The sequence below is a fragment of the Misgurnus anguillicaudatus genome, chromosome 25 (genome assembly GCF_027580225.2).
Source record: "Misgurnus anguillicaudatus chromosome 25, ASM2758022v2, whole genome shotgun sequence".
Classification (NCBI taxonomy): Eukaryota; Metazoa; Chordata; class Actinopteri; order Cypriniformes; family Cobitidae; genus Misgurnus; species Misgurnus anguillicaudatus.
This window is the reverse complement of record NC_073361.2, coordinates 10,709,404-10,736,763: the sequence shown is the minus strand read 5'-3', so window position 1 is coordinate 10,736,763 and position 27,360 is coordinate 10,709,404. Positions and strand designations below refer to the sequence as shown.

At 38.2% G+C, this 27,360-nt stretch overlaps 1 protein-coding gene across 4 annotated transcripts in view; it reads right to left on the bottom strand.

Moving 5' to 3' along the window:
• Positions 1 to 27,360, bottom strand: part of pard3aa (par-3 family cell polarity regulator alpha, a) — a 557,061-nt gene that overhangs the window by 273,004 nt on the left and 256,697 nt on the right. For all 4 annotated transcript variants that reach the window (XM_073864006.1, XM_073864007.1, XM_073864004.1 and 1 more), the window contains exons 6-8: positions 8,706 to 8,800; positions 5,972 to 6,055; positions 228 to 353 (exon numbers count right to left, since the gene is read on the bottom strand). In XM_073864006.1, the coding sequence (XP_073720107.1) occupies positions 228 to 353; positions 5,972 to 6,055; positions 8,706 to 8,800 (305 nt within the window). The remainder of the gene's footprint in view (positions 1 to 227; positions 354 to 5,971; positions 6,056 to 8,705; positions 8,801 to 27,360) is intronic.

Here is a 27,360-nt window from a genome sequence, read left to right as displayed (position 1 = left end):
TTAGCTGAAGTGAGGCGAGATGAAAGAACACTGAGAAGATTGCTAACACAACTGAGGAGATTTTCAAAGCGCTGAGAAAGACTGACAGCTCATGAAAGTGTGAGAAAGACAAAGAGGTTGAAAGGATTACAGACATATTGAAGCAAGAGAGGGCAGAAGGTAAAAGAGAGAGAGTGAGAGAGAGGAGAAAATGATAGTCTCTCCATCTCCTCCACTGAGGGGCTTACTGTTCAAATCTGAGGTTGCGCAGGTCTCCGTTATTAATCCGGACGATACAGTCGTTCTCCTGGAACAGAGCTTCACGCTCCGCCTTCCCGCCCCTCTCCAGCCTCTTGACTAACAAACCCAGTGTCCTGGAACAGTCACAGTACATATTACTGACATTCAGCACAATGACAGTGCTGTTCCCAGATCAGCTACACCACACATTACTGTCAAGAGTCTGAGACACATGCCGTGATTTAACAAACACTGCTGGCACAATGCAGCTAAAACTGATGAATTTAAAATGAAATTAAAAATGTAAATACTCTCTCAGGGATATTTTGAGAAATAAGAGACCCCTGTTGTTTATAGATAGAAAAATGGGAGAACATTCTCAGCAAAAATACAAAAGTACCATTATTGTTACCACGGTAAAACTATTACTACCATGGTAAAAATTGCATAAAAGGCTATACATAACTACAAACATTGTATAAAATGCACAAACAGCAAAACCACTGTGTCCACTGCATTCTTCAACAGAGTAAAAGATATGAACAGAATCAGTTTCAAAAGCAAAAAAAGGAATAAAGCAGAGATAAGAGTTAGTGATAGACCCCATCATCCTTTATCAAATCTCAAAGAGAAAAACTAATAAATGCCATTCATTGAACGTGAACTTTTGAAAAGTTTACCATTTCCCTAGTAGCTCCCTTTATACACATCAAGAAATACTTTAAGCTGACTTTGGCCATATGGATTTTTTGGCACTGCTCACAAGCCTGCTGTGGTTTTGTATTGAGAGCGCTGCGGCCCTAATCTACAAACCCTAAGATGTGATCATGTGAAATGCACCGGCACATTTGATGGGTTTAAACATCGCACAGGAGATTTAGATATAAATAGGCCTTGCAAAGTCACCCCCCTCCGTCGGCAAGACTATGTTGGTTGCATCAGCGATCCTTAACACCAAACTAAATACCAAGGTTTAGGGAGAGATGCATGTGTGCGCGAGATGCACAGACAGTAAAACATGGCTTGAATTAAGAGTCATGGGTGAAGGAAAATAATACACATAAAAACCTTTCTCAGTCCTCATTACATCATCTATGAAATGGATGGCTGGACATACAGATTGAATCATTTTTCGAAAGAACAAACAGTATACTAAAGATGTAATAAGGTTTTGCTGAAAGTTTCGCTGGTGGTCTTGAGGAGTAATTACACAGCTTGCACTTGTCTTCATAATCTTGATGTAAACCAGCTGTTGGGAAGAACGAGGATTAGCTAAAGTCCCAGTGGACTGATCTAAGATCTGTACGTGGTCTAGTGAGGTCACGTTTGGCTTTAGGCATTCAAAATTCCTACACTGCACTGTGCATATAGACAGAATATATAATATATATTTTATATTTAATTTGAATATTAATACAATATTTTATATACAAATTATTATTAAACTATTAATGTTCATATTTTTAAATGTTACAATATACTATATACACCACTTTTTAGGAACATGGCGTATAATTATTAGTATACCTCATTGAAAGAGATGAGCGACACGCAGTGGCACAGCAGCTTTTAGCTTAATTTTAGATTTAGCTTAAACTTAAATTACATTTTATTTTACTTTAACTAAGCTAAATCTATAAATACACATCTATAAATATGTACTTTGAAGCTCTTGAGGAATCAAACACATGTAAAATATACACTCACCTAAAGGATTATAAGGAACACCTGTTCAATTTCTCATTAATGCAATTATCTAATCAACCAATCACATGGCAGTTGCAACAGTGCATTTACGGGGTGTGGTCATGGTCAATACAATCTCCTAAACTCCAATCTGAATTTAAGTATGGGAAAGTATGGGTTGTTTGTCCCAGACGGGCCGGTCTGAGTATTTCACAATCTGCTCAGTTACTGGGATTTTCAAGCACAACCATTTCTAGGGTTTACAAAGAATGGTGTGAAAAGGGAAAAACATCCAGTATGCAGCAGTCCTGTGGGCGAAAATGCCTTGTTGAGGCTAGAGGTCAGAGGAGAATTAGCCGACTGATTTAAGCTGATAGAAGAGCAACTTTGACTGAAAAAACCACTCAGTACAACCGAGGTATGCAGCAAAGCATTTGTGAAGCCACAACACGCACAACCTTGAGGCGGATGGGCTACAACAGCAGAAGACCCCAGCGGGTACCACTCATCTCCACTACAAATAGGAAAAAGAGGCTACAATTTGCACAAGCTCACCAAAATTGGAGAGTTGAAGACTGGAAAAATGTTGCCTGGTCTGATGAGTCTCGATTTCTGTTGAGACATTCAGATGGTAGAGTCAGAATTTGGCGTAAACAGAATGAGAACATGGATCCATCATGCCTTGTTACCACTGCGCAGGTTGCTGGTGGTGGTGTTATGGTGTGGGGGATGTATTCTTGGCACACTTTAAGCCCTTTAGTGCCAATTGGGCATCGTTTAAATGCCACGGCCTACCTGAGCATTGTTTCTGACCATGTCCATCCCTTTATGACCACCATGTACCCATCCTCTGATGGCTTCTTCCAGCAGGATAATGCACCATGTCACAAAGCTTGAATCATTTCAAATTGGTTTATATAACATGACAATGAGTTCTCTGTACTAAAATGGCCCCCACAGTCACCAGATATCAACCCAATAGAGCATCTTTGGGATGTGGTGGAACGGGAGCTTCATGTCCTGGATGTGCATCCCACAAATCTCCATCAACTGCAAAATGCTATCCTATCAATATGAGCCAACATTTCTACTCAAACACAGTATTAGTATGGTGTTCCTAATAATTCTTTAGGTGAGTGTGTATATATATAAACCTGTCAACACTTGTTCAATGCTTTTTGCATAACCACAATCACCTCGCAACTGAGTGACAGATAGAAAAACCTAACCACCTGTTCTCATCCGCTGTCTTTAATTAAATAACAATGCAATTACAATCCATTCATGCCAAGCAATTACTGTAGACCCCAACTTGTTTTCAATGAATGTCGGTCATGTGATGAGATCTTATTACGTGAGTCATGTTTCAACACGATTCTGTACGCGTGTATAATTTTACAGGACGTCACATTCCTCAAGCTGTTGGCAGAGAGAGACGTTGGTCATTATAAGAGTTCACTCTATGAGGCCTTGCTTTCACCCCTGTGCCCTCTATCAAGATACTAATGAGTTCAACACATTCTACCAATCACATTGCAGATGAGCTGATGAGGTCATTACGGATGTGTCGCCGTGAAAGCGAGACATAATGTCTAGGTTAAGCAAATTGACAGGTTCTCATTAGCTATTAGCGAATGTAGCAGGTGTGTAATGGTTTAAAACACTGAGAACCTGATGACAAGGACAAATTTATACTGAATATGAACAAAAAAATGAATTGAAACAGACAAATAGAGTAAAACACATATAGAGTGCTATCAGTAGGAGTGAGCGAGGCACAAATTAACGCTTGGTTAATTGTAACGCAGTTACTTTACATACTGTATTTATACAGGGCCGAGCAATCTGTGCTTTTGTTTTATTTTCTTACTGTAAGAGGATCTCCTGTGAATTTATGAAAAGTTTTGATGTGTTTTTGGTTAAGATATTGAACAAAGAGTGTTTTGAAGGCATAAAAGTAAATTTATTCATCTTATGTATTTTTTTTTTCGATTTCTGAGTTGGGTAAGTCACCAAATTCAACTCTGCACTAAATGGCAGTGTTGTAGCTGGATAGTGCAAATTAACAGGCGGTATTATCCGCTTCTGACATCACAAGGGGAGCCAAATTTTTATTGACCTATTTTTTTCACATGCTTGTAGAGAATGGTTTACCAATACTAAGTTACAGGGTTGATCTTTTTCACATTTTCTTGGTTGATAGAAGCACTGGGGATCCAATTATAGCATTTAAACAAGGAAAAAGTCAGATTTTCATGATATGTCCCCTTTAAAAAAGCACTGTATTCAAAAAGTTTCAAAAGCAAAAAAGTTTCTGTTTTCATTGTCTTCCAGCGTAAATCCAGCGTTGGAAGCGTCAAAAGGGTACAAACCCAGTCATTAGGTTAAATCAGTGCTTCTCAAATAGTGGGGCGGGACCCCCAGGGGGGGCTCGAAGTGACACCAGGGGGGGCGCGCGAGACCCCAGGGAAAATACTTTTTCAGGAAGTGATTTTTTTTGCACCGTCACTTATTACACCCCAATCCAACATATTACACCCCAATCACGCTGTAAGCCGCTTGAGTTTTTTATTATTATTTATTGATTATATTTAATTTAATTTTTCAGTATCAAATGGTCAAAAAATATTATACTTTAAATAAGGATTGATTTTTTTTATTTCAGGCAAATTGATGCATTTTTAAGTTTTTTGTTACAGACTAAAAACAATGTTAATAAAGTTATTCTTTGTTGTAAGTTGATCGATATTTCTTTTTTTGTGTTATCTTAATGTTAATAAGGATACAATGTTTTGCAGATGTGCAATTTTATAGACAAATTATACTATTTACAGTCACGGCGGAGAGTTGGGGGGGCACGAAATGTTTACTTCTTCCTGGGGGGGGGGGCGTGACAGAAAATAATTGAGAAGCACTGGGTTAAATGAACCCAGGAATTTGACCCAACAATGGGTAAGCAACCCTGCATTTTGGGTTGAAACAACCCAGCATAGGTTAAATTAAAACCCAACAGGCGGAGTTTGTCCCTTTTTGACCCAATAGTGCCTGTACTAACATGTATTTACTGTAAAGCTGCTTTGCCATAACGCCAAACTGAAAGCACTACAAAATTACAATTGAATTGGTCAAACTAAATTGGGTCTTCCACTTCTGTATAAGAGGTAGTGAATGAAACCTAAACCAGTTGTGACCCCCCCCCCCCATTTAAAATCCAGTTAATAATGAAAAAATATTTAGAGAAAGTCAAGAAGTCATGCACAATATCAGTTTTTGCAATCTTTGGCCTGAAACAGATTTTATGTGCAAGCCTTAATTTAGGCCCGGAAGGGTCTTAGATATTTAGAGCTTATAAACAGCTTTAAGAAAATCCCTTTACATACCCCATCCACTAAATTTAAACGCTTTCATTTATTTGCACCTTCCTTTAATTATTTTGTGTTACTTACAACAGCTGACCTTGGGTGAATGTTGTTCTGTGAGTGACCCGTAATATGGATGAGCTTTTAGTCGGATTGGGTAGAGGGGTTTAGATGAATTGAGTTGGCTGCTTTGAGGCTTTCCCTGTAGCAATAAAGTTGCCTAATTTATTCACAGCCATGCCCCGTGTTCCTTTTGTCCTTCTGGAGGGGAGAAGGGTGTTTAGCAGCCCCACAGTCTGTTCATTGCCGCGGCCTTACACAAAGCCGGAGCTATTACCATTATTCAGAACGAACTGGGAAATATAGAAAACTCCACATGTGGTGAAGGGGAACTCTTATGCGAGAGAGGTGTATTGTCGATACGTCCTTGAGGAATGATGAAAAACTACCTAAAATAGATGGAGCATGTTGGGGTTTGAAGAGATGGGACAAAGAAAGGCATCAGCTGCAATGATGACCTGTGGAAAGCTTGGTGAGATATGAAAGAAGGTTGAAGGACGCAGAGGACACAACAGACCAACCAGTAAGGTTAATGAGAAATGCTCTGGTAGGGCAGTGCTTTTCAAATCTACCCTAAAATAAAATGATTGAGACATCCCAAATGTGTGAAGAACTGATGTAAACAAAGATGTTACATTGTGGTTTACCTTCGATCTCTGGCACTGAATGGCACAACATGGATTCCCAGTGGCCCACCGACGTTGGACACCTCAACCAGCTTTAACATTTCACTAGGAACATTGATAAATGAGGAAATAAGCAATTAAAGGCAACACAAAGACATTTATAAAAAAAGTGCTGCATGGCTGGTTCTAGAACTGCTGTGTGTTGCTGTGTTGCAAGTTCAGATCCAGCACAGTGTGAAACCATCTATAACCCAGGAGCCATTAAGACATGTTAGTCAATGGAGGACCCAAATTGACATTTCAATTAAGTGATTAAGATCAGATTAAGGTCTGCATTAGGCTTGTTCTGGGTTTATAACAACAGCGAATGCACTAAATCTGTGTGATAATACATGGTAAGGAATACATGGCATAAGGAAAGGACAAAAACATAAAGATGAACTCATCCAGTGGTGAGGTGGCAGTCTGTGAACATGCACTGTGATCTCATTTTACTCTAATATATTAATTTGATCTCACAAATTTCCATGTTATAGTCAGGGAATATTTTGCTCATTTATCCGTGTCATTGTCATAGATCTCCGCATTTTTACGTGTCCGTACCACGTATTGGTTACTCAATAGTTTTTTCCCTATTTTCTTACCATTGTCGCTTGGGTTTGGGGTTAGAATGACTTTCTGTAACATAAAATGACATCCTAACCCAAACCCAACTCTAACCCTAACGTCTGGCGACAATTGTTTAAAATCTGGAAAAAATAGTATAAACCAATAGTTAAAGTGACATCCTAACCCAAACCCCAAATCATGTTGCATCTAATCAGGTGGATTGAACCACGTGATCTTTAGGCCATTACACTGACAAAATACTCAATGAAATGCATATCTGCATATTCAAATGTGACATGTAATGAATGGGAAAGAGAACCAATAGTGTTCGGCTCAATGATTCAAAACTGATACAACCTTGAAGCACTCCCAGAAAAAGGTCTAAAGTTGTCACTGGGACGGTACCCTTTAAAAAGGTCCTAATATGTACCATTTTGGTACATAGAGATACATAGTGGTTCCTCAAAGGTACATATAATGTACCAATATACACCTTTGAGGAACCACTATGTACCTCTAAGAAACCAATATGCACCTTTAAGGAACCACTATGTACCTCTAAGTTACCAAAATGCACATTGGAGGACACATTATGTACCTCTAAGGTACCAATATGCACATTTGAGGAACAATTGTGTACCTCTAAGGTACCAATATGCACCTTTGAGGAACCACTATGTACATCTAAGGTACCAATATGCACTTGGCGGAACCACTATGTACCTCTAAAGTACAAATATGCACATTTGAGGAACCACTATGTACCTTTAAGAAACCATTATGTACCTCTAATGTACCAATATTCACATTTGAGGAACCACTATGTACCTTTAAGGAACCATTATGTACCTCTAATGTACCAATATGCACATGTGAGGAACCACTATGTACCTCTAAGGTACCAATATGCACATCTGAGGAACCATTGTGTACCTCTAAGGTACTATTATGCACCTTTAAGGAACCACTATGAACTTCTAAGGTACCAATAATCACCTTTAATGAACCACTATGTACCTCTAAGGTACCAATAATCACCTTTGAGGAACCACTATGTACATTTGAGGATCCATTATATACCTCTAAGGTACCAATATGCACCTTTGAGGAACCAATATGTACCTCTAAGGTACCAATATGCACCTTTAAGGAACCACTATGTACCTCTAAGGTACCAATAATCACCTTTGAGGAACCACTATGTACCTCTAAGGTACCAAAATGCACATTGAAGGAACCATTATGTACCTCTAAGGTACCAACATGCACGTTTGAGGAACCACTATGTAGGTACCTCTAAGGCAGTGTTTCCCAATCCTGGTCCTCGGGCACCCCCTCCCAGAAAGCCCCAGACGTCTCCCCATCCAAAACACCTGATTCGACTCATCAGCCTCCTTCCAAAATGGTAAACATGTCTCCTTAACAAGCTGATGAGTTAAATCAGGTGTGTTAAATAAAGAAACATCTAAAACTTTCTGGGAGGGGGTGCCCGAGGACCAGGATTGGGAAACACTGCTCTAAGGTACCAATATGCACATTTGAGGAACCACTATGTACCTCTAAGGTACCAATATGCACATGTGAGGAACCACTATGTACCTCTAAGGTACCAAAATGCACATTGAAGGAACCATTATGTACCTCTAAGGCAGTGGTTCTCAAACTGGGGGCCGTACACAAGGGGGGCCGCACGCTGAAAAAGTTTGAGAACCACTGCTCTAAGGTACCAATATGCACATTTGAGGAACCATTATGTACCTCTAAGGTACCAATATGCACATTTGAGGAACCATTATATGCCTCTAAGGTACCAATATGCACCTGTGAGGAACCACTATGTACCTCTAAGGTACCAATATGCACATTGGCGGAACCATTATGTACCTTTAAGGTACCAATATGCACATTTTAGGTATCAATGTGCCTCTTTTAGGTACAAAAGTGTATTTTTTGAAAAAGTACTGCCCCAGTGACAACTTTTGTACATTCTTGTACATTTTTTCTGACAAATCCACAAATCTATCCTAAATCTTTGGATGAACAATGCCTCCAAGTAAAACATGTTTGCACTGACGTTTTTGTGTTGACCAATGAAAATGCTTCATTGAATCATCAAGAATCCAATGTTTTTATTGTGATGACTTACTCGATTGATGCTGATTCCAAACATGAATCTGCCCGGCCCACCGGCTCTATCCTTCCATTTCTCCCGTTGTCTGTTCTCTCCTCTTCTTCATCCTCCTGTGGATCACACCAAAGAAAAATACTGTAAGACAACAGACATACCTCACATCCTACATAAACCTGACTCTGAACCTCCCCCCTTCTTGCTGTAATCTAATTTGGTGAAAGATAACCGTAATGGGCGCTGTTTTAAATCAGGGTGACTCTGAGAAAACGGCCGTGACATCAGAGCATGCTTCAGGAAAGATGGCAGTAATGGATTTCTCATATTCAATCAGTCAGCGCCGGGGTCGGCAGGGCTCAGGTCTGTGGCTAATCGGATGAAGAAAGAGTCGAGTGGAGTCTCATTTGTTTCTTTTGCTCTTTCCTATCTAATTTCAATCTCTCTATTGATCTCAATTTCTCCACCTCTTGACAAGTCTGATATATTCAGATGTCATTCACAATTGTAAAAACATCTAACAATAAGGTCACATAAGATTGTCATTAGACATATTGACACAAAATGACCACAGAGAGAATATCTTACAATTTTGATGTACATCACAAAATCAGTTTTTCAATCTTAAAACGTGTCAACATCCTTATTGTACTTTTTCTAACACAAAGGTGTTTGATCCCAGGAAACACATAGACTGATAAAACATGTAGCTTGAATGCACTGTAAGTGGCTTACAAAAAAAGCATAAATGTAAACAAAAATTTTAACAAAACCTCTCAATCACTGACATCTGAATACATTCCCTACTTTAATTCCACTCAAACCATTGGTTGTGGATCATTTACAAAGGCAAGTGAGTGTCTAGACACGAGGCGAGAGCTTGCAATGGTTTGTTAGTCACGGATATTAATATTCCAGCGATCTCACCCTTAACCTTCCCCTCTCACCGAAATGTCAAGCACATCTAAATAAGCGCTTCTCCGTCTTTATATGGAAATGCATTCAGGCTTTTCAGACAGCCACCCTCCAACAAACGCATTCATGAGGCTGAAGAGGATGACTGGAGCCTTATTTCTCTCTGTCTGTTTTTTTATTTATTGTTGTGGAGGTTAAAGAACGAGTGGAGGTCATGAAAATTGCATTAGCGAACCTCACAAAAAGCAGCAACGGGTGTGTTACCTTATTCTGGTGAAAATGAGTCAATCGCCTCTCCGAACACAACTGACTGTCATTGATTTATTAACATGCAGCTCAACACAAACACTTCTACTGTATATAAGACTAAATATTTTGACTGGGGTGAAATCATCATAATTTAAAGATACGTAATCAAGTCTTATCGCTCATAGTGCTGAATTATAAATTATAAAGTCTGTCACTCATCAGTCATAGATAAGCAATCTACCAACCAACACAAGATTATCCAGTAATACAATCATTCTTCCAAATGGAATTAATGAATGAATAAATGGAGGGATGGATGGCTGGTTGGGTGGATGAATTGATTGATGGACTGATAGACAGGTGAATGAATGAACGAACAAACTAATGTATAAATAAATGAACAAATGAAATGGTGGGTGGGATAAGGGTGGGTGGAACCATGGACGGATGGTTGGAAGGATTGACGAATAAATTGATGGGTGGATAAAAAAGTGGTTTGGTGGATGAATAAATGGATGGATGGATGGAAGGATAGACAGACTGACAAACTGATAGACCGGTGGATGAATGAACTAAAGAATGAATGAATAGAGAGATGAATGGGGGATGAATGGATGCCTGGATGAATTCACATTGATTTACAGGTGGAGGAACAAATGAAGTACTAAATGAACGAATGAATTGAATGGGTTGACAGACAGACAGGTGAAATAATGAATCAATGAAAGGGTGACTTGATGGATGGATGGATGGATGGATGGATGCATGGATAGATAGACAGACTGACAAACTGATAGACAGGTGGATGAACTAAAGAATGAATGAATAGATAGATGAATGGGGGATTGATGGATGCCGAGATGGATTAGAAGTACTAAATGAATAAATGAATTGGATGGGTTGCCAGACAGACAGATGAATGAATTAATCAATGAAAGGGTGGGTGGGTGCATGGAGTGATGGATGGTTGGTTTGGTGGGTGGATGGATGGATGGTTGGGTGGATGGATGGGTGGATGGATGGATGGATGGATTTTTGGATGGACAGACTGACAAATTAGATAAAAAAATGAATGAATGAATGGGTGGGGGATGGATTAATGGATGGATGGATAATGGATGGATGAGTGGACACACTGATAGACAGACAACCAAATGAATTAATAAATGACTGAATGAATTAGATGGGTTGACTGACTGACAGACGGACATGTGAGTGAATGAATGAATGAATGAATTAAATGGTGGGTGGATAGGTGGATGGATGTTTGGATGGATGGACAGACTGACAAACTGGCAGACAGGTTGAACAACAAAAGAAAGAATGAATGAATGTGTGGGGAATGGATGGATGGACACACTGATGGACATGTTGATAACTGAATGAATGAATGAATGAATGAATGAATGAATGAATGAATGAATGAATGAATGAATGAATGGATGAATGAATGAACTGGATGGATTTCATTGTGAAATTAGAATGATTCAAATCCAGGGTTCCCACACCTTAGTTAACTTTAAATTCAATGACCTTTCAAGGACTTCCCAGGTGCAAACCCCCCTCAAATTCAAGGACTAAATGTGGGGACACGTTTCGAGTGAGAGCAAGGTTACATTGTGTTACATTTTAAGATACATTGCTACAGTTCCCTTTTGAGGGAACTCGCGCTGCGTCACTGCAGTGACACTTTGGGGACGCCTTTAGGGGTAAGTGCATCTGAATGTGTATATCAAATTTAACCAATGGTGAGGCTTAACGATAAAGACAGGGTGACGCAGGAGCCAGGAAGTATATCTCTATCTGAAATATTGCCAAAGACGGCGTTACAGGGACGCAGGAAGTATGGCAAGGAAAACGCAGCGTCTCGTTCCCTTCTCAGGAAATAACAGTTACATACGTAACCCGAGACGTTTTCATGTGTCAAACACAACTATGCAAAAAAGCATTTTGGAATGAATCAACATTAGCATACAGAAGATATAAGCATTTAAAGTGAACAGTTTAGCACGTCCACCACAGGGAAAAAGTTCATTTCAATGGGCGCCCTAGAGGCGAAAATCAGCTTTAAAGGATCAGTTCACCCAAAATACTACGTACGGTCATCTTTTACGGTACTCACAAAATAAGGAAGATCTAAATATCCCTAAAAGTGGTGGATTTACATTGACAGTGTGTAGTTTCCCAACAAGCAATTTTTGCATTTAAAAGACATTTATAATACTCGCTTATACAGAGCTTAGTCGTCTAGGCCAGTGGTTTTCAAACTGGGGGCCGGGGCCCCCAAGGGGGCCGCGAGATGGTGCCAGGGGGGCCCCAGTTTTATGACATTTTATGAAATACATTAATTTATCATGAATTCTGTGTAATTAAACCTAAAAAATAAGGCTTCTAACCAAAATCACTACTTCTTTGTATAATTAAATTTTTTTTAACGAAAATGTTAAGTTTTAGAACAGTTTTTTGTCACAAATTTTCTTTGGGGGGCCGCGAAGGAATGCACTGTACACAAGGGGGGCCGCACGCTGAAAAAGTTTGGGAACCACTGGTCTAGGCTAAAACAAGGCAAAATTTGGGCTGTCAGATGTCTATCCATAGCCAAAAAAAATATGAATTGATGGATCGTGATTGGATCAAAAGTGCTCAGTTGAGACACAACATTTTCGGATACCATTTGAACCCATATTTACTATAGTGACCCTCTGTGATTAATACTAGTTGTAAACAGAGTCATACTAAATGTTTACTGTGTTTGGAATGACATTATATTGTATCAATGTAAAATACAATTGTAATTTTAGTTGGGCTATTACTTTAAGCTTCAAATCCACTCATAGATCCACTGTCATTTTTAACAACAGTCCAAAGAGTCTGCTTATACGTGGCAACTTAAATACGAGTACATGTGCGTGTATGTGTGCTTGGGTGAAGGCCAGAAGCCACTCAGTGCTGCAGTTACAGGAAGCCAGAGGTTACAAAGCTGGCGATTAGACAGACAGTGCATTAGATTATTGTTCCTGGTAGATACATAAGGTCGGTCACATTGAGAGACTGCTGGCGTGCAAAAAGGTGGGGTAGGTTTTCCAGAGGGAGGCTGGATTATAGGAGTAAGGGGTTGATATCCAGATGTTGGATGAACTTCAAAAAACATGCTGCATAATCCAACAAATGTCTCGATGGCTTTAAAGGTCAGGATTGTGGAGAGATGTCGTGCCTCATGTGTAACTCATGCACATGACAGTGAAGCTTCGGTTATAACATCACTTATTACTTTGGGAAAAACATCAATTCTTATTATAAAGTTCACCCGCTGGTTTTTCTGTTCAGCTTGTCCCAGACACACACAGCTATGCAATTATCTAAAAATGAGAGTCTATTAGTTTGGTATTACTGTAACTATTTCAAATGGTTGAAGTTTGGCTAGTTGCTTTAGTTAGATGCTATTTCAGGTCTTTTCAGTCTTTAGCGTACAGCTTTCAGCCAGAAAACTGCAAAGTAGATCAGTAGACTTAATGCCGATAATCAAATGTCTGGCTACACTTTGACTATTTCAAAACAAACACAATTGTACTTTCTGTTCGCTAATGTCCTCAGGAACTATGCTATCTGTGTAAAATCTCTGCGTAAACAGACCTCTATCAGAACTGACTGATGTGCTATATTTAAAAAGTGTTGGAAAAAAGTCCCTTAAAGAAAATATAAGGAAGTCAGCAATTTGTAAAAACTTTTAAACAATGATTGACCAAATATTTACCTTTAATAATTGCAACTTCAGTCGAGTTCCTGACAATATGCGCAAGCTTGCATTCAGTGATATACACCCCCGAAAAATAACATGGGTAAAGCCAAAAGTAACAAATTATACAATATGGGAACACAAATGACCCCTTGCAGAATTCCTGAGTAAAAGTCAGGTCAGTAAATCCAGAGGGCTTTCTGGGGACCTTGTACCTCTATGAGCCTATGACATACAGCACTGAACAAAAGTCTTATGCAACAAGGTACACCATTAGATTTTTTTTTTGTTGCAATGGTAAAGTGTACTTATGTTATCTTTTCTCAGTTACAGTACTTTCTAGAATACAGCTTAAATGCTGCGTTCAGACCAGCCATGGTAGAGGCGTCAAGCGCGAGTGATTTCAACGTTAACTCAATGTAAAGACGCGTTGACGCGCGTCTGGAGGTCTCGCAGCGCGAATGAGGCGTTTAGCACGAATAACGTCTAGTTTGCGCAAATGGCGCGAAGTGAGTGTTGCCGCAAGAAACGAACAAATTGAAAAATTTTAACTTTGGCGGAAAAACGCACTGCGTTAACCAATCAGGAGCTTGCTCTAGTAGGGACGTGATTACAGGAAGCGAGTGGAGTCACAGAAACTCCTCCCATTACACAAATTTCGTGTGAATGTCTTGATGACTAGAATATTAAGCGACTTTCACGTGCGAATAAAGCGAGTAAACTCAAAATGTTAAAGCGGCAAGCTAGACACAGTAGACGCAAATTTGACGCCTCAAACGCAGCTCGTGTGAACCCAGGGTAAGACTCTTGCAAAATAAAATAAATTGAGTGTTGCCGCGAATTGAGTGTTGCCGCGAGAAACGCACAAGTTGAAAAATTTTAACTTGGGCAGAAAAACGCACTGCGTTTACCAATCAGGAGCTTGCTCTAGTAGTGACATGATTACAGGTAGCGTGTGGAGTCGCAGAAACTCCTCCCATTACACAAATTTCGTGTGAATGTCTTGATGACTAGAATATTAAGCGACTTTCACGTGCGAATAAAGCGAGTAAACTCAAAATGTTAAAGCGGCAAGCTAGACACAGTAGACGCAAATTTGACGCCTCAAACGCAGCTCGTGTGAACCCAGGGTAAGACTCTTGCAAAATAAAATAAATTGAGTGTTGCCGCGAATTGAGTGTTGCCGCGAGAAACGCACAAGTTGAAAAATTTTAACTTGGGCAGAAAAACGCACTGCGTTTACCAATCAGGGGCTTGCTCTAGTAGTGACATGATTACAGGTAGCGAGCGGAGTCGCCCCTCCCATGACGCAAATATCCGTGTGAATGTCTCGATGACTAGAATTTCAAGCGGCTTTCACACGCGAATAAAGCGAGTAAAATGTTCAAGCGGCAAACTAGACACGGTAGATGCAAATTTAACTCAAAACACGGCTCGTGTGAACCCAGGGTAAGACTCTTGCAAAATAAAATAAAATAAAATAAAATAAAATAAAATAAAATAAAATAAAATAAAATAAAATAAAATAAAATAAAATAAAATAAAATAAAATAAAATAAAATAAAATAAAATAAAATAAAATAAACACTCCCAAAACAAGAAACCCAACTACCATAAAGAAGAAAGACCATACTACCCAATGTGCCATTACAGTAGTGCTGTCCCTCCAAGGCAACTCACATTAGATCTTTAAGAGAATTAGACTGATTTAATTGGACATTTAACTCAAGACAACTTACATCCTTTCCTCAAACACTGGGGTCATTTAAACCCACTGTTAAAAAGTTCCCATTAGAGCAGCCAATAGATCAGACCGCTCAGCATTTTCAAGACACTTATTTGTATTTGTGTCAGGAAAAAAACATTTAAAAGGAAGTCATTATTGGACATAGAGCTGACCCGACCATTGTAATCTACTTACACAAATACTATCCCACTACAACTGCTGTTTATTTGCACTGTCAGGAGATAAAGTATCGCCCATTTCGTATAGACATTTCATGCACTTATCAGTCAGATGGGATATTAACAGGCGACTGTAAAATCTATTAAATCTGCGCCTGTAATCAAGCCCTGCAATACGTCTGTCAGCTTACATTGATTAAATCTCAGACCAACTTATTTTTCATGGTAAGTGTTTGTCATGTCCTCAACACAGAAGAAAATTCAACCCATAAATACAAACAAACATCAACAAAGCAACATGGAGAGGCTATTATTGCAAACTTCGATTTTACTCGTATTTACTCCTCCCTGGAATTATGGCAAGGCACAGTGATGGCGTAATATAATAGGATGGTACTTTGATATACAGCAAGACAATGCATATAACAATTATATTTATAAACAATGACATTTACATTGTACTAATAACCTAAAAACACAGCAATACCATCAATAATTTAAAATAGCTGCGAAACATAAAGATCTTTTGAAGAACGTTGCTAACCAAAACAATGGTCCAAAATGTCAAAGCTATTGTATTATACACAAGATAAATTACATTTTTTGAAAGTGTAACAACAGTACGAGTCTTTTTGAAAGCCACACACTTGCCATATGACAGAAATGTACATTGCAACTTTCTACAGCCAATTTGTAATTTACTTCTTTATAGAAACTCAGCTCAGCTGTTTGGTAAAGAAATAGAACGGTGTAAGTCTATGTCTGTGTTTAATCCATATGTCCAGGTGCCGGTAATATTTCTAAAATCTGACATGTTCTGGTACTTTTAAATTAAAGTATCTACTTTAAGGTCAAGAATCTTAAAGAGTGACATCCTTGTTCTAAAGGGGTTTCTAATGCTTCAATTGCAGACAATTTATATATAACAGTTATGTGTCTGAAACTAACGAATGTAGCATTTATTTACATATATATCTATGGTCTGATGTGGTGTGGAAGAGTGGAGGTGGGGACTAATTTGCATATTCTTATCTATGGTCGGAGCTGTGCGATTAAGTAGAGGTGGAGACTAATTTGCATATTCATAGATTTGCGTATTTTAAATGAGGCAAGGGTGTAGAGTTATATTCACGTTTTATAGCATATTTTGGAAAAACATTATGCTATTATGAAGCTTTTAAAAAAGGGTTTTAAGTACGGGTGTGACGAAACACTTAATCCACGAGACAAGACACAAGATTGTTCACAAGAACGAGACAAGACGATATTTTCACACTTTTTAAGACTTCCTCAATGATAAAAATAAATGAATAAAAAACTGAAATCACATTATTTTTAAATTTTTAACTAATCAAGGACTGTCCTTAACAATTATTTTGCTAACTGATAATTGAGTAATTTGTTATTTTTGCGCAAAATAAAGTGAGATAATACCCTTTAAAATTACATAATAACGCAGATGCAATAATAATTGGTTCAAATAAAGTATTAAAACCAAGTTACATTAAACAACATTACATTAACAAACACGTTACATTTGTGGCCTATAAAATAAAAAGCATTATGTATTATAACAAATGCCTGCAGGGGGCGATAGTGGACTCGTCTCGCGGACACTATCTTCACTTTTACTTTAGATGGAGAGAAATGCTTATTTTTAGCCAAACAATGTTTAAATTCATTTGAATATTTAATGTATGTCAATTTCTTTACAATAGAAATACAGCCACTGTCATTTTTGAGCAAGAACATGCAGACATTAAAACATGTAAACTCTGAGTGAGGGTTTAATCTGCTGAGATTTCACATCTGACACTGATCGACAGACAAACACAACACATCTCAGACTTCACACGAGTTCCCAAACAAACATTATTGGAAACCCAAACAAAAAAGCACACGCAGTAAAATACAGAATATAATGCATGCACTGTAAAATGTACAAACAGAAAGCTGCATCCTCCGGAGGTCGCATATGTAGGCTGCATAGGTCATCAAGGTTTATTTCAGATCATTAACTGAGCATTAAATTTGTCGTGTCTCTACGATGTTCTGATGCGGAGATATAAGGCTTGGTTTATTCCGTTGCTAGGGTACTAAGTTTGGTTGCTAGGCAGAAAATTGGCATCCCATAGTGATTACACTTCAAGCCACAAGTAAAACGGTCCTAAAGTCATGAGCATATTACAACAATTCGCGATTAACTAAATATTAGTAAAATGTATAATTGTTAATAATCTCTAATAAGGACGGATGACGTTCTAACTGACCCACTGATGTCACATGGACTACTTTGATGATGTTTTTATCACCTTTCTGGACATGGACAGTATACCGTACATAGATTTTCAATGAAGGGTCAGCAAGCTCTCGGACTAAATCTTAAACATCTTAAACTGTGTTTCCAAAGATGAACGAAGGTCTTACAGGTTCGGAACGACATGAGGGTGAGTCATTAATTACATTATTTTCATTTTTGGGTGAACTATCTCTTTAATACATTGCATTTTGTATTAAAGTAAGCAAAAGTGTATTTTTGGCACGATATTTCTACCCCTCCTCTCTAAATCAACAGACATCAACCTTTTTATAGCCTTTGATTTTAAGACACTAACAATGTAAACAAGTTTTGCTCAGCCAATGATCTTTTCGGGCATACTTGAGCCGAACAGGCTCTTAAATTTATTAAGTAAATGAAATCAGATACGAGAACTCATTTACATTCGTCTAGATCAAGGAGAAAAGTTAACAAGAGTGACCTACAGTGGGCCAAGGGACAAAATGTCAATCTCTCTCTCTCTCTCTCTCTCTCTCTCTCTCTCTCTCTCTCACTCAGTCAACAAAATGCATCTACACTGAATACATCATCTGTCAGCTGTGATTTCATACACGCATAGGCGTATCTATCAATGCCACAGCACGCTTCGGTAGGGCTGCAGTATCGTTAAATTGCACTTTTATTAAATTAGGTCATCTAATTATGAGGGTTTAAATCAATCATTTAGTCAATAATAAAACCTAAAGCGAGCGATGGCTTTAACTGGCATGCCTTCATCAATAACCACAGGCAGAAATACTTCTCTCATACCACGCAGAGGTTGAAGAGCACATGCATTATTGAAAAGTAAGTTATCGCTGCTTGCTTTTGTCTGGGGACACTTTTGAACTGATTTACTAAAGATGAGGGGTCAGCGGAGGAACTGTGTGGTGAAAAATGGACAGATACATAGTGTACAAAGTTTTTTGTTTCAAAGTTCTCCTTGACTATAGAAAGGGGCAGGAGTGACTAAAGAGGAAGTAAGTCAAGATTAATAGTGTTTTAAAAAAGTTTTTCATAATCAATTATCCTCAGTCATATACGTAGTTTATATAGAAACATATTGCAGTGTTAATGGTACAGTAATGTCCAGTTCAGACTACACACTGTCAGAAAACATGATAACAAAATGTCACTGGGGCAGTATCCTTAAAAAGGTCCTAATATGTACCATTTAGGTACATATATGTATACATTTGATACCTTTAAGGTACTAATATGATCTCTTTAGGTGCATAAGCGTACTTTTAGAAAGGGCGCTGCCCCAGTGACAGCTAAGGACCATTTCCGACTATTTTTGTCCTGATAGTGTACAATATCTTTGTCTGTTACAATACTCAATGTGTCAGATTGTGTGAATTTTGACTTCTACAGTATATTTGTATCGTGACCAAGAAACATTTCAGACTAACTGATTCCTGACCAATCAGTGCTTGCCATCTTTAATGACATGCGTGATCATGATGTCATCCCTAGGTTAAAAATAATACATCATTTATATAGTGTACCATGGTCCCATCGCAATAAATATAATATATATATATATATATATATATATATATATATATATATATATATAGTCTAATGGTGCGTTGGCAAGCGCAAGTGATTTACATGTTAAGTCAATGCAAAGATGAATAGGCATCCTGCAGCACGATAAGAGTGAAAGGCGCGGCTCGGAAGGCGTTAAAACATCAGAACTTTGGTGGGTTTTCGCGCCGCATTAACCAATCAGGAGCTTGCTCTAGGAGTGATGTGATTACAGGAAGCAAGTGGAGGCAGAAAAACAAAACAACAATGGAGCACAATGACCAGAATTAATGAAGTGAGTAAACTAAAAAATTTCAAGCATCCAACTACGCACGAATAGCACGTTTTTGCCGCCTCTAGCGCGTCTGGTGTGAACTAGAGGTCTTCCCGGGTCTAAAGAATTGTACCCGAACCGAAATGACCCGAATCACTTTACACACGAACCCGACGTGTGTAAATATCTTTCTTTAAAAGAAAGACCCGACCCGAGACAAACACGAGAAAATTAGACCCTAGTCCGACCCGAACCAGTGGCTATTTTTTGTAACCCGACTGGACCCGAATGTACATGGCAGTAGTCAGACAGAAAGAAACCCCACTGGTCTCACAACCAATTTAGCGAGCTGCTTCATTTGTTTTACTTTGTTATTTCCAATGACACCAAGGTAACCGCTAAAATGTACATTTAAAATTGACTGACATGTCTGTCTCAACGAAAATTAACCTACCTGGACAAGGCTTATCCTAGTCCCGGACTAAAATGCATGTTTGAGCTGCCTTCATTTGAAAATACCTTCTACTGACATACCTTAACATATATCATATAACATATCGTCGCTGCCCGATGCATACTTGGTACAGCATCTTTACATGTAACCATATTCTTGCCAGTGTAATGATATAATCCACATTTGACCAAATTTGAGTTAAATGGACATACATGCATATTTTACAGTAACGGTGATCCATACACGTTTTTCCGATCATTAATTAGAATGGCTAAATCGCGTTTCATATTGACAGATGAATACGCTCAGTTTATTAAATAGCCTACGTCTTAGTTTATTAAATACGCTTAGTTTATTTAATATTAATTATACATTTATTAAATGTCTCTTGCAAACTATGAAGGGACAATGAATCAATACACTGGCATGGTAATGCTAGACAGATACTTTGTTTGCACAGTCCTACCGTAATTTTGTCACTCCTAGACGTACGTCTGGCGTCAGGGGGGAAACGGTTACCTCGATGAAGGAAAGTCATTGTCTCACCAGGCTATGTTTATTCGGCTATCCAGTGCTGAGCTTCGATGAAACTTCACGAGACTGGCGAGATGCTTTCACCGGGCGGGAGATACGTGGGTGATTGACAGCTTTGACACCAAATGGATATACGTGAAAATCCTATGACATGATTTCACAACTTTTCATTGGCCATTTAGATATGTGAACCATACTGTATACGGAAATGAACCAGGACATTCAATCCGTCAAAAAATCTCAAAATCTGCAAAATGGACATACGTGGTTTTCATCGGACAGCGACGATACATCAGTGCCATTGTTTTGTCTCATGATGCACCAGTATTGTTAATTTGTAAGGTTTGTTTTCTAAAAACTACTTAAATGTCCTAATATAACTAAGGCCTAGTCCTGGATTAATCTAAACACTGTCCAGGAAACCGCCCATTAATGTTGATTAAAAAGTTAGACTTAAGATTCATGATATCTTTGTAAATAGAAGTTTAAGCACTTCTTTCAGCTGAACATGTCGCACACTCACGGCTGCTTTCCTATGATTAATCATAATTTAGAGGTGATTAAGAGGGAGGATCGTCTCTCCAACTCCACATGGAGCTATTAATCTACCTCCAAGCCATGAAGGTCACCGAGCATATGTGTGATTACAAAAAGCAACAAAAACCTAGGATCATAAAGACATTAACAAAGATAAAGGATCAAATGGAAACAGGATGGTAATTTCTTGAATACCCCAGAGGATCATTTCTGGATATACAGAAACACATCAGTTCATTTTGCCTGAGCATAACCTCAAAATCCGAGTTATTAGAGAGTAATACTTAGTACCAGGAGTCTGTTTCAATCCCTAAAAGAAATAGACGCTTGCCTTAGCAATCAGCACTAAATATCCAATTTGCTATTTAAATTAGACAGGCCCGACAAGGACAGGCCAAGATTTTAGTGAATGCCAGCTGGAAAGGACAGTGGCACTATCCAAAAATGTATGATTTAGCTCAACATGACGTTTGTTTCGGAAAGCAGATGATTCATGTGTACTGTCAATGATCTGGTAGAAATTCAGTTTGACAACTTAATCATCACAATGTCCATTTATCAGATTAGTTAGATTGTTTGCAGTTCATTTAATTATTATATAATGTATATGTTTACAAAGCTCAATGGTTCATGTGTGGTCTGTGGTCGTATTGCTTTCATATGGAGTTCTGGAATTAGGATCATATTTTCATTGTGTGTGTGTGCACGCGTGCATGTCCATGAATCTGAGAAGTAATTGATATGAAAAAACTGCCCAGTATAAAACTACATTTGAACCCAGTGAATGACAGCAATAAAAAAAACATAATTTTAAACATGAATCCCTTAGTGTAAATTGCCAAAAATAGCTATTACCAAGCTCAACACAAAGCAGCATTTTATTCAACTCGTAAGACTGCTTTTATTGTAACACAAAAGATTGGCAAATATAAGCATTTGCTGCAACCAACATATTTTTGGAAAACAATTGGGAAGGATAATAACTATAATTTTGTCAGTATTGTTTCAACTGGCACATAAGGAAACCATGCTCCCTCTGTGGACTTCCTCAAACAAAGTGCCATGATACCATTAACCTTCTTATCCAATAACCTGCACCCACAATGCACTTTGGTTATGACAGGATGCGGCCTTCCTGCGCCATTTGGTCTTTAAAGGAAGTCTTCTCATTTATTAGTGTCAACACATTGTAGGAAATGTCTAGTAAGCATTGAGTTCACTGGTTATATTGAACAATTGAAATAGGACGACTTTTATATCCCACAACGATACAGCATTTGCTATTCCCACATGAATAGTCCATATGCCAAAAAAGCAACATTTCAGGCAGAAATTTGAATGAAAGCTAGAACAAACGCAGGAAAGTGGGTATAGGAGAAGCCTGTCGTCGCATATACGTCAACCTTTTTGTTTTATAGAATAAACATGGCTGATTCCCGTTCCATCCTTGTTTTGTAGGAGTGATATATTGACAGCCTGGGCTACCTGCTGTATTTTTAGACCAATCACAGAAGCATCAGTCTGGTTCAAAGGTGCAACCATCCATAGCATCTTTGGTCTCTAGAGTGTCTTCTGATAGAAAAGAATTGGGAAAAGTGTTTGATGTGCACCAGAATACTTATAAAGCAGAAAGCTCAAGGTAACAAAGAAGTTTAAAAGCAACCCCCCCAAAAAACTTTAAGTAAAAGGGACTCCATGAAGGTTTATGACAGAGAAGGAGAAAAAATACATATTGCCAATAATGTTTGTGTAAGGCAGTGGCTTTCAAACTGAAGGCCGAGATGGTGCGGTATTTAAAAAAATACATTAATTTATAACAAATTATGTGTACCGTATTTTCTGGACTATAAGTCACACTTTTTTGTAGTTTGGCTGGTCCTGCGACTTTTAGTCAGGTGCGACTTATATGTCAAAATTAATTCATATGAACAAAGAGAAACTATTACGGTCTACAGTCGCGAGAGTCCGCTATATGCTGCTCCTGTATTTATGTAATTCAATGGATTAAGTGATGCGGAATGACTTCAGGAGCTTGGTGAACTAGATTTGGCGTGTTATGTTAATTTAGCCTATTCAGCCTTCCAGGTATGTTCAGTATGCTATTGTGTTAGCTGAATAAATGTTTGTTACGTTAACATGTACTGACACCTATTCAGCCTGCTGTTCTGTGCTATTGTTTAGTTGAAAAACTTGCCTTTCCAGATTAAATGTCTATAAATGCGACTTAGTCCAGTCCAATTTATATGTGTGTTTTCCTTTTCAAAACGCATTTTTGACTGATGCGACTTGTACTCCGAAGCGACTTATAGTCCGGAAACTACCGTAATTAAACCTCAAAAAAATAAAGCTACTAACCAACAGAACTACATTGTATAATTTAATATGTTTATCATTTAAATTTTAAGATTGGGATTGTTTTATGTCATGAATTTTCTTTGGCGGGGGGTGCAAAAGAGATGCACCCTACACAGGATGGGGGCGCATGCCAAAAATCTTGAGAAACAAGGGTGTAAGGGAAGTCTTAAAAATAATACAATTGTTATTGACACAATTTTCCGCTGTTTTTCGTGACACTGGAACAGGAATGTCTTTTTAGTGTCACTTAGCACGAATTCCTATAAATAGTTTTTGGTGTCGGTTTGATATTTGAAGAGTTTCGTTGCAAAACGAGATAAATCCATTTTTTTACATTTTTGTCAAAACATGTTTATTATTATGTTATCATGTTATTATTTTGTTTTATGGTGTTACTTAGCTGTATTTTTTAAGTTATGAAGGTTTAAATCAAAACAAACCAACTGCAGTTGCATTGAAATTAATTGGAATGCACAACCAAAAAACAAGATTTCTGAACAATTAAAAACGAAACTCTTCATTTAAATACATAATTGAATAAAATATGGACAAACTCAGTGGCTGGGTTTAAATTAACCTGTGTTGGGTTATTTTGCCGCCATTTTAGATCAAAGACGATGCATTTTATCGCTAAATACACTTAAAAAATGAATAGTTTTCTCTCACAGACATACTGTATAATAACCCACTGGAGTCCCATGTACCATTTTTCTGATGATGTATGGGCTTCAAACAAGCAGCCACTATTGAGTGATATTACAAAGCTGGGAAGACCCAGGATATTATTTTAATATAACTAAATAAATTTGGCTGAAAGAAGAAAGTCAAATATGCCTAGAATGGCTCGAGAGTAAGTAAAATATTGGCTAATTTTAATCCCGGCCGGGTAAACAATTCCTTTAAAAAGCAGCACAATGTCTATAAGGTAAACACAACTATTGTGTTATTTGCTAAATTTCAGTGTTTAACTCACTGTTAAAATTCCAAAACATGCAAGAGCAAAAGTATTTGATTCTCACCTAGGTAAACAAAAATACTAAAATTAATATTATTATTTCTTTACTTCTAATTTGGTACTTAAAGGAGGCTGAGGATTTTCTGTCAGGCCAACCGTGAGCTATTACATAAATAACAGAAATGAGTTAACAAAAATCTAAAATAATACAGATAATTCTGTTAAATGTGTGAAATGCTACTGTATCAATCATACAAAATGCATAAATGCAGCACAACAATGCATTAGCAAGCACCTTCACAAAATAAAATAAATGTCCACAAACTAAACAATGCGGTTTGGTTTTCGCTTCACTGTACTAAACACTAGAAAAGGCCTCATACTGGTGGGAACGGTGCCTCGAATCTTTATAAAAAGCAAATTCGACGCAGGGTTTGCTCAACCGATGCATATTCATCCTGCATTCATTACACTTCACCTGCAGACAGCGAGGTTATGGGACTGTGGGACTCCCCGCGCACCGGAGACAAGTATGCCCGCCGTGTTGTCCCCGTCCTGCGGAGACCAATTTGTGAGCTATTTTATTTCCCACCGAAAGAAATAGGCAGACGGAGCTTGAATTCTTCATTTTAGTCCTTCCTGTCAAGAGGGAGAGGACCACCCCAGACCCGCATTCAGACAAAAACCCCTCCTGCTTTCTTCGCCACTCATGCAAATCAAATGCGTTTCTCTTTGCTCTAAATTGACAGAATGACTCCTCTTAGTCTCCATTCACAGAAGAAAAGCTGTTTACAGTTTGGCCATATTCCTATGGCAACTCAAAAGCATTACGCACTAATGAAAGCAATAAAAGAACGAAAGCCGCCTGTTGGTACGATGGACATGGACCCTGCGGAGTGGACTCATTTGAGACAAATGACTGAGACAGAATAGTACAAAGAATGGTAAAAAATCTAATAAATAGGAATGAATTATTCAGCAAGGCTTGGAAATCAGATACTGGCGGTTTTCAAAGTCTATCGTTCACCTCATTGCATAGTTGTCATGCAAATAAATGTGCTAAAGCATTTAGTGTAATAGGTGAGGAAGAATACGCCCTTCTTAGCTTTCGGTATTTGCAGATTTTCGGGTTCGGCTGCTATTTGCATCCACTGTAACACATCGTGCCTGAATAACCCTTTTAGTTATAATTGCATCCAGGTGTTGATCTCCTCACTGGAGAGACAGCGTGAAAAGCAGACAACGCTTAACGTCAAAGTTGTCTTGTCTGCTACAACCGTGACCCTTTGATGGATGTTAGCGGTTTTTCAGCATGGCTGATTCCTGCAGTCCATCAACAAAAAGCTTGGATTGAGTCCAGCCTAGATATATCTTAGCAAGACCTAAATTTCGCTTTCATGCCCATATTCGCACACCATCAGCACAGGTTGATTAACCATACGTATCAAAATATTGTAACGCACCTCTGCTACGTATTTTGAGATCTCCCACCTCGAATGTGCCCTTAGTGTAACAGTGGTTTTCACCACTGCGACGTTCCAAATTCCCCAAAGTCATTATTGTCTCCTGCTAAGTTGCCCCAGCCTGCTATGATTTGTGGGTAATGAGCTGGCAACCGGGCCTGGGCTCAATTATTCTCACTGAGGGAGTGATTTCTCACTCTGTAGAGCGGAGCACAAAGTGCACTCACTAATTCTAATCAGGGCATAACACACTCATAATCACCCGTGTGCATGAAAAGAGTGGGTGAAAAGAAGGAGAGAGAACGTAAATAAAGAAGTGAAATATGGGCAGGGTTAACACGTTGTAATCGAAATATTATTTTTAACGGATTAATGGAGAATATGTTGTATTGGGACAGATGCAAAGAGTTTCACCTTAGTAGAAATATGGCAGGCTTAAGGATATTTGTTGAAACTTGTAAGGTCCAAAAATGTTGACCAACTTTGCATTCAGAAGATATGTGACCCTGGACCACAAAACTAGTCATAAGTGGCACGGGTATATAAATTCACATGTATGTAAATCCAAAAATACATTGCATGGGTCAAAAATCATTATGATATTATGTAAAGATCATGTTCCATGAAGATATTTTGTACATGTCCTGCTGTAAATATATCAAAACTTTATTTTTGTGAATAGATGCAGTGCTAAGAACTTAATTTGGACAACTTTAAACAGACTTTTAAAAAAAATCTCAATTTCCATCTACCCTAGAGATAAAGATTTGATTTTTACAGTTTTGGAATCCATTCAGCCGATCTCTGGGTCGGATGCTACCACTTTTAGCATAGCTTAGCATAATCCATTGAATCCGACTAGACCATCAGCATCGCACTCAAAAATGACCAAAGAGTTCCGAGATTTTATAAATGATATAATGCAGTGCCTGACAATAGTCCCCTGCTATTAAAAGTTACAAAAGGTACTATTTTTCGGGCACTTCGTAATATCATTGTGCCTCCTGCAGCCATGTTACGGCAGCAAAGTCCTTGATTATTACGCCAGAATGAGATTATAGTTCCTAGCCATATCAGCTTAGAAAATCGCAAATTTTAATTTTCTGTCAGTCTTAGTACACGATGTAACTACAGAAGAGTCAAGTTTTAAATAGGAAAAATATCAAAACTCTTTGGTCATTTGTGAGCACGATGCTAATGGTCTAATCAGATTCAATGGATTGTGCTAAACTATGCTAAAAGTTATACCGCCAGACCCGAAGATTAGCTGAATAGATTCGAAAACGGCAAAAATCAAGTGTTTAACTCTAGGGAAGCTGGAAAATAAGCATGTTTTCAAAAAAGTGGGGTGTCCCTTTAAAGACCCTTTCTCAATATTTAGATTTTTTGCATCCTTACCCTAAAGTCACATTAGCTACAAAAGTGAACGACTAAGTGTAGCTAATGTGACTG